The 8,390-nt window shown below is 51.0% G+C and overlaps 2 protein-coding genes across 2 annotated transcripts; one reads left to right on the top strand and one right to left on the bottom strand.

The window, feature by feature from the left end:
• Positions 1-4,192: 4,192 nt before the first annotated feature.
• On the bottom strand, positions 4,193-4,576 carry LOC133211048 (uncharacterized). Its single transcript, XM_061351071.1, has one exon. The coding sequence runs from the start codon at positions 4,574-4,576 to the stop codon at positions 4,193-4,195; it is 384 nt and encodes a 127-aa protein (XP_061207055.1).
• TRIL (TLR4 interactor with leucine rich repeats) lies at positions 4,523-7,110 on the top strand. The gene has a single exon (XM_061351015.1). The coding sequence runs from the start codon at positions 4,741-4,743 to the stop codon at positions 7,033-7,035; it is 2,295 nt and encodes a 764-aa protein (XP_061206999.1). The 5' UTR covers positions 4,523-4,740; the 3' UTR covers positions 7,036-7,110.
• The last annotated feature ends 1,280 nt before the right edge of the window (positions 7,111-8,390 follow it).

Below are 8,390 nucleotides of genomic sequence, written 5' to 3'. Positions count from 1 at the left end.
AAACTACAGGAATAGAAAAGAGTATCTATCACACTAAAAGTATGGCAAGACAGTATTACCCATTATGAAAGAGATTAAGTACACATATCCTTTTATGGAGGAAGAGAAGAAGAAAATATTTGCAAGAACACTTGCCTGATTTGTTATCCCATTATGGAAAAAATGGTCTAACAATACTGCAAAGATTCAGTATATAAACAGATAATCATGCAAAAGAACTGCAGACACTGCAACAGCTAATTGGCCCTGCATAAGCTACATAAGCATTTGGTTTACATAAATTATACTACCCTTACCCTGACACATGCAGGGTTCTCTCCTTTCTTACCATCACAGATGCTGAACTACACAAAAAGCACGTACTTCCCTTAAGCAGTTTCTCAAACAGAAAATAAGTGTTGGATAAAGCAAAACATGGCAGCTGAAAAATTGGTTAGACTTTTGAAAGTGTTAATTCAGCCAACCTAACTGATGAAAGTTAATTTGTAAGTGATCCATACTGCAGAGATCACTACGCAGAAGAATACAGATACCTAACTCTCCATTTATTGTTATGAAATACTAGTATTACAGCAACAACATCCATTACTTGATTTGCATTTAATTGTATAGATTGAGCTAGCTGATTTTCACTTGCAGACAGAACATGTGAATACATTGTTACCTGTGGATACAGCTACAATTCATTTCACATACTCTACACAGGGAAACACAAAAACCAGATCTGAAATTGCTTGGACATTAAATTAATATGCACAAAGGAACAAACTGCTATCATCAATCTGGAACCAGCAGCCCAGAGGAAGCCTCAGAGGCACAACCTATCCTATGTGAAATTCAGTGGGTTTTGACTGCTTGACGGATCACGCACACAATGGTAAAAGCATGTCTAGACTAGCATCCTATCTCCAAAAACCATAAATGCTTTATACTCAGATGTTTAATTCTGAAAAGATTTAAAGATACATGCAATCAGCAGAAACTTATAGGCCACAAACCTCTACGGGTGATGGGTTCAGATATCTATTAGACATCTGGTAACTTTCATTCTGTGGAGCAGAACAGGCATGTAACATTAACTGCTGGCCTGGGAGTTATGCTTTACTTCTGGAGAACTGGATGTGGCAAGCGACATTTCATTACACGTGAATACAAACCACTGCATCAGGGAAAGGTTTTGTTTAAAATGTTAGTTACCACAGTAGGTGCAACCAACAAATTATATAACATTGGTGAACTCTTTGCGCCATTTCAAAGGAGAAAAAAAAACCAGCATGCTTTGTTTAAAGGGAGTTTCTCATGGGGATATTGCCACAGTCCCAGGATACACTGGGATAGGCTACACCGAGCATGCTTCTTTCACTCCATTTCGTGTTCTGACTACAAATAACTGTTCAATCTCTTTCAACCACCAGACCTCTGACCAGTTCCTAGATAACATCTCTCGAAAAAACAACAACAAAAAGAAAATCACAGAGGTATTTGGTCTTAGGTGTAACAAACATATGGATACTATTTAGCCATGAAACAATACCTTATTTAAGGTCAGTTCTCTCATAATCATCATAGGGATAGATTTGTATCAGCTGAAAAACAGTATTTCTGGTTTTACTCTTTGCTCTTTGGCCTTGAAAATCCTCATACTTCAAATCTTGTGTGTTTTAAGAAAACTTTTAAGAGCAGACTATTTTTTCAGTGCAGCCCTCCAGTTTTTCGCAGTTGGATTTATGCTTTCTCAGTTGGATTTATGTTTTTTCAACTTGGGGTAAAAAAAAAAAAAAGAAGATTACTATTTCTCAATAATGCATTAAAAAGTTTATTGCGTGCTTCAGTAAAGAAACAAGAACTACTGCAGCTGGAAAACTCCTATTCCAAAGCAGGAAAACAAATGTGGCATCTTTTATCTGAACAGATGTGTTCCTAATGTATTTTGAATAAATACTTCCTACTTGAATTTAAAAAAAAAAATCATAAATCAGCCAAAATCCCATTGTATTTATTTTGTTTCTAGTATACAATATTTCCAGTGTGAGAACAAGTGTGTGATTCTCTTCTTAAGAAGCACTACTAAAATTTTTTTATTAAATTCCTGTCACTTAGAATTCCCCAAACCCAGTGAAAATAATAATGTTGGCTAAGTGTCAGAAAGCATACATCAAAAGCAACACTTAAGATGCAATTTGACTTAAACCTTTAGTATTTGCGGTGACACGTGACTAGAAAAAGATCTATGGTGCTCCTGCAGGAAGGACAGTTCATAAATTGCCCTTATAAGCTTGAGCATGTTTCAAAAGAAAACCCCAAAGGAACAGAAAATAAGCATACCATTATGCAGAATGGTTTTCTTAAATTCCACTATTTAATGTATGTCACAGTGAAGCAAATTTGTTGAGGGAAAAAGTAACCAGTCAATTGGGCTTTGCTCAGAATTAAAGAAGACTTGGAGAGCATGTCTTCCCTTGCACTATAGTGGCTTTGAGAATGAGCAAAGAAACATACAGGTTTTGTTAGGTGAAAAACTACTTTGTCCTGAATATTAGACATGATGTGATAGATTCTGAAAAGAAAAAGCTGGTAAGTGAAAATATATTTGATAAGGAGGATACTGAGCTAAAAGGTCTAGAATGACCCATGGCCATTCAAATCATGAATGAATGCTGGATGGGCTTCTTTCGTAACCTGGGGAAAGAAGAAAAACAGTAAAAAGTCCCTCCTCTGAAACTTACTCAGATTTGTTTCAGGAAAAAGAATACTTTACTAATCAAGTGTGTACTGCTTGAAATAAAGCAGTTAAAAATAATCAAAACACAAACCATCCACTTCACTCAAGAAACAGACAAATTCTCTCCACCCTCAGAAAACAAAGCAGTGACAATTTAGGACACAATCTGAAATCAAGTTAATCTACAAGGATGCTTGTTTAATGACAAGATAGTGCATAGGACTTACCTATGATGGTGCAAATATGATTTCCCACATAGGCACAATGCAATTTGCACTATGAAAAATCATTCTTCATAAGGCCTAGCCTCTGCTAACTACAAGAGCTAGGAATTAAGAGGCTCACAGTGATGTGCCTTTGACTGAGCCAAGCTTTATCCCTTCTCTTCAATATTTCTTCAGACTGCCAGTGTGCTTTCCAGGCAAATCACTTCCATGCACAACACTGTGCTTCATGCTCCAGAGCAGACTCAGAGCACACTTCATATTCTCCCCACTGCTAAAAAAAGGACCAAATCAGAGTTAGATCAAATTAACAGCTTTTCATGAAATCAGACAACAGGGACCCAGCACAAAGTACCATGGCATGCTATCTGCTCATGTTGACACTGCCACTAAAAAACAAAACATCCATGAAAGCTATCTAAATTCTGTCTTCTGATGAAAGAAAAGAGCATGGCTTGTACACTGCTTTCGTCCAGCCAATGCATGCAAAGTGTGTGCAGCTGGATTCAACTTCATGTGATATCACACTTTCCAATGTATTTATTACACTTGCAACATGACATTTTGGGCATTATCTTCTTTCTCTCACCATCAGTGACAGCCTTATATACACTTCCTATCTAGGCATTTCCTCCTGCCCTTAGACACTTATTAACCCCATCGGCGACATCTTAGGAAAATGACAAATGCTAACAGGAAAGGCAAGTCATTGAATGGATGGGTATGAGGCCTACTTTGTTTACATTATGCTTCCCAACACCTTCCTTTCATTCTGAATTTGTGTGCTGTTGAGAGAAAAAATAATCTTTAAGATGGGATTTATTTCTAAAGAGCATCTAAATCACCCTGGTGAGTCCCTCGTGGAGCTGGAGCTATGTCCTACTGCATCTTCACTGGCAGCTTTGTCAGTAACCTACTGGGCAGGATGGTGTGGAGAAAGAATGAAAGTTCAGTCTTTGATGTGCTAGAGGTGGCTTAGTCCTCTGATTGCTGTTTGATTAAAACCAAACCAAGTCCTTCATCCATGGTAAACCGTAACTATTGCTTTTGACAGGTTTCTAAACACAAGCAAAACACGGGGGGGGGGGGTGGGGTGGGGGGGGGGGTGGACGGGACACGCACAACTACTTGTGCTCCCTTCCCCCTCCCGATGCGCAGCTCTGTCTACAGCCCATGTGGCTGGGAGGCAGTCACAGCCGGTTCCAATTCCTACTTTCCCACTTTGCGCCCCTGCTCGCTGCCGGGGCTAAATCGAGCCAGGACCGGCCGCGGGCTTCCTCCCTCCCGCCCCCCCGCCGAGCCGTCCTCCCTCTCCCCCGCTCCATCCGATCCTCCGGTCCCCCAGGGCACAGTGTGGGAAGTACGAATTTCCGCTGAGTTTTCCCGGCAAGATTCGGAGCTCGTCTTTCTCCTGTTCCCCGCTCCGCCCGCTCCCTCCCCACCACCGTTCCGCCTGCCCGCTCCGCCCGCCCCCTCCGCCCCTGGGAGAGCCGGCGGAGCAGCGGGCAGCCGCTCCGCTCCGCAGCCCGCCCCCCGCGGTACCACCGGCCCCGCGACCGCCGAACCGCAGCCCGCACGGGGCGGCGGCAGCTGCAGTGCTCCCACTGCTCCGTGCCCCCGGCGAGCCCATGGTGCCGGGCACCGCGACCTGCCGCCACCGCGCCTGCCTGCCCGGCACGGAGCTCAGCCCGGCGCGGAGCAGAGGAGGGGCCGATTAGCAGCCGCGGAGGAGGAGGGGGGGATGCCGGAGAAACACAAAGCCAGCTGGGGAAGCAGCCCACGGCTCGTCCCGGGATGGGGGCGCCGCGCTGGGTCCGCCTGATGCTGCTGCCGCGGGTGCTCTGGGGCTCCGTCCCCTTGTTCTTCCTGCTGCTGCCCGCGGCCGAGTCCATCTGCCCCGAGCCATGCGACTGCCAGCAGCACCAGCACCTCCTCTGCACCAACCGGGGCCTGCGCTCCGTGCCCAAGGCTGCCGAGCCCCAGGATGTCCTCACCTACAGCCTCGGGGGCAACTTCATCGCCAACATCTCTGCCTTCGACTTCCACCGCCTGGCAGGGCTCCAGCGCCTGGACCTGCAGTACAACCGGATCCGCTCGCTGCATCCCAAGGCCTTTGAGCGCCTGGATCGACTGGAGGAACTCTACCTGGGCAACAACCTGCTGCCGGCTCTGGCCCCTGGAACCCTCAGCACCCTGGCTAAGCTGCGCATCCTCTACGTGAACGCAAATGAGATCGGCCGCCTCAGCGCTGCCTCCTTCTCCGGCCTCAGCAGCCTTGTCAAGCTGCGGCTGGATGGCAATGAGCTGGGCTCGCTGGGCGACTCCACTTTCTCAGGGCTGCCGAACTTACTCTACTTGCACCTGGAGTCCAACCGCATCCGCTGGCTGAGCCGCGGTGCCTTCACTGGCCTGGCTAAGCTGCGCTTCCTTGACCTCTCGGGGAACCAGCAGAGCTCCCTTCGCCACCCAGACATTTTCGGGCCGCTCCGCTCCCTCCACACTCTGCTGCTGGCCAGCAACAGCCTGCAGCAGCTCACAGGGGGGCTCTTCCAGCACCTGCCCGGCTTGGCAAAGCTCTCGCTCAGTGGCAACCGCCTGGCTTCACTGGCCCCCGATGCCTTCACTGGCCTGGGCTCACTGAAGGAGCTGCGCCTGGAGGGAAACCTGCTGAGCCACCTGCCCGCTGCCCTGCTGGAGCCGCTGAGCAGCCTGGAGGCGCTGGATCTGAGCCGCAACGCGTTGACCTCCCTGCATCCTGCCACCTTCGGCCACCTCGGCCGCCTGCGGGAGCTCAGCCTGCGAGACAACGCGCTGACCACCCTCCCCGGCGACCTCTTTGCCTCCAACCCGGCTCTCTACCGCCTGGAGCTGGAAGGAAACGCCTGGAGCTGCGACTGCCGCCTCCGCGGCCTCAAGCACTGGCTGGGGGCTTGGCACTCCCAGGGCCGCCTGCTGACGGTCTTCGTGCAGTGCCGCCTGCCGCCCGCCCTGGCCGGCAAGTACCTCGACTACCTGCAGGATGCTCAGCTCGCACCGCCGCAGGACGGCGGCTCCTGCCTCGACGGTGCCTCTCCCTCCGCCGCGTCCCCGCCGCCGTCTGTCGAAGGGCTCGGCAGCAATAGCAGCGGCGAGGGACTGCCCCGCGGGCCCCCGGGGCCGCCGCCGTCCGCCTCCACCGCTCGCCTGCTGGGGGCGCCCGAGGGCCCGGCGGCGCCGCCGAGGGCCGCGGCGGAGGCCGCCAGCCCTACGCCGCCGCTGGCCGCCCGCCCCTCGGCGTCCGGGCCGGCACCGCCCAGCGCGGCGTGGCCCCGGCGGGGAGGGAAGCTCCGCTCGGCGCCGGCTGCTGGGGTCCCACCGCTAGTGTCGGACCCGTGCGACTTCAACAAGCTGTTCCTTTGCAACCTGTCGGTGGAGACGGTGGGCTCCACCTCGGTGACGGTGCGCTGGGCCGTGCGGCCGCACCGCAGCCCCCGCCTGCTGGGACCGGCGCGGTTCCGCCTTCTGTTCGACCGCTTCGGCGCCGCCGTCAAGTTCCAGCGCTTCGTCTACCTGCCGGAGCGCGGGGAACCCGCCGCCACTCTGCGGGAGCTCCGCCCGGACACCCCCTACCTCGTCTGCGTCGAGGGCATCCTCGGCGGCCGCGTGTGCCCGGTGGCGCCGCGGGACCACTGCGCCGGGCTGGTCACCCTGCCCGAGAGCGGGGCGGCGGCGGCGGGCGGGTCCCGGGGCCCCGACCAGCAGCTCCTCACCCTGGTGCTGCTGGCGGTGAACGCGCTGCTACTCTTCGCGGCGCTCGCCGCCTGGGCCTCCCGCCTGCTGAGGAAGAAGGTGCTCGGGCGGCGGCGGCGGAAAGCGGCCCCCGTCCACGTGCGGCACCTCTACTCCACCCGCCGGCCCCTCCGCTCGATGGGCACCGGCGTCTCCAACGACTTCTCGGGCTTCCAGTCGCACCGGTCGCCCCGCGGCGCCGCCTGCGCCCTCAGCGAGGCCGACCTCATCGAGTTCCCCTGCGAGCGCTTCATGGACAGCAGCGGCGGTGGCGGCGGACGCCACGGCGACGACCACCTGCTGCAGCGGTTCGCCGACTGAGCCCGCCCAACTACCGCTCCCGGCGGGCCCCGGGCGGCGGCGGGCGGCCAGGCGCACCAGGAGCCGGCGACAAGAAGTGGCTCACGGTCGGTGAGGGTCTGGCCTGGGCCCCGCTGGGTCGCAGCCTCGAGGTAGAGAGCTGTAGCGCAGTGGGTGCGTTCAGCCGCCCTCACTGCAGGCTGGGGCTGCTGCTGTGGTGAGGCGGGCTTGCTGGGTCACCTCTGCGGGGATGGCACCGTTTTCTCAGAAATCGACGCTGACCCGGGCAAAAGCCTCGATTTACGGTAGCCATTTTTTGTCATGAGGAGAGAAAAACAGCGGGAGCCACTGCAGGCAGCAGGTGATTCCTGCTTATGTGGTCTCAGAGCCGTAATTTTAAGTGTGCTTTTCTACAAGTGGATTTTCGCAGGCTGCAGTTGCAGCGAGTTGGAGGGAGCAGCCTGGTCCTGTGTGAGGATGCTTTGAACAGACCTGTCAAAGGCACCGGCCCTTCTCAATCACAAATTGGACTCGGGGTCATCTTTGAATGTTACTGTTGAACTGTGTGTGACCAGTGAGTTATCTGGAGGGCTGGAAATGTACGATTTACTCTGGACTGTTTGAAGGCTGTGCTGTTTTAACTCCACATGAATGTGAGGCCATTTAATGTGCGCGAGTGTTTTCATACCTTTTTGTAAACGAGAAACAATAATGCAACTGGTTAGTTTTACAGGAATATATTGCTGACACCACTAGGAAAAACTAACAAGAGTTTTATAATATGTTTACAAATGGGCTATTTTTGAATTGGTTTTGAATAAATACTGCTTGGTACTTGTACACAGTTAACGTGTGCTGTAGTTGTCTGGGTCCATGATGGTCAGTAAATACATCACTGACTCATATAATCCATCTTCATTTCTAAATGGGTGGAGAGGTGAACCGTTGATGGATAAATAATATCATTGCCTTCCTTCAGAAACAATAATAGGTGAGAATATTTCAGGAATGTGAAACAGTCTTTATCCTAACAGGCAATTCTCTCCTAGCCTTAGCCTACTAAAGTTAGAAGCTTTATGTACCACACTGTGAAATAACATGTTTTGTATATTAATCTAGGTCCTGTGTTTTGTGTAGCTGAGTGAGCAATGCTAAAGTTAAACCCTTATGCAGTAGTATATGATGCTTGAGTTGGGTTTATTTTTAATTTGAATTTTGCTTTTGTTTTTAGAGCAATGCTAATCATTTTATGGTCAGTTGCTCTATACGTTCTTGGGACTTTTACTTCCCTAAATATTACTTCCAGAATGTGGTTCTGATACTACAAGATATGGTGGTTTAGTTTACATTAATAATTCTTTCAATGTGGTCTAGAA

Source organism: Neopsephotus bourkii, unplaced genomic scaffold (genome assembly GCF_033783945.1).
Source record: "Neopsephotus bourkii isolate Nb327-2 ecotype Australia unplaced genomic scaffold, CSIRO-AGI_Nbou_v1 NB_549, whole genome shotgun sequence".
NCBI lineage: Eukaryota > Metazoa > Chordata > Aves > Psittaciformes > Psittacidae > Neopsephotus > Neopsephotus bourkii.
The sequence above is the reverse complement of the archived record's forward strand: the minus strand, read 5'-3'. Positions and strand labels throughout refer to the sequence as shown.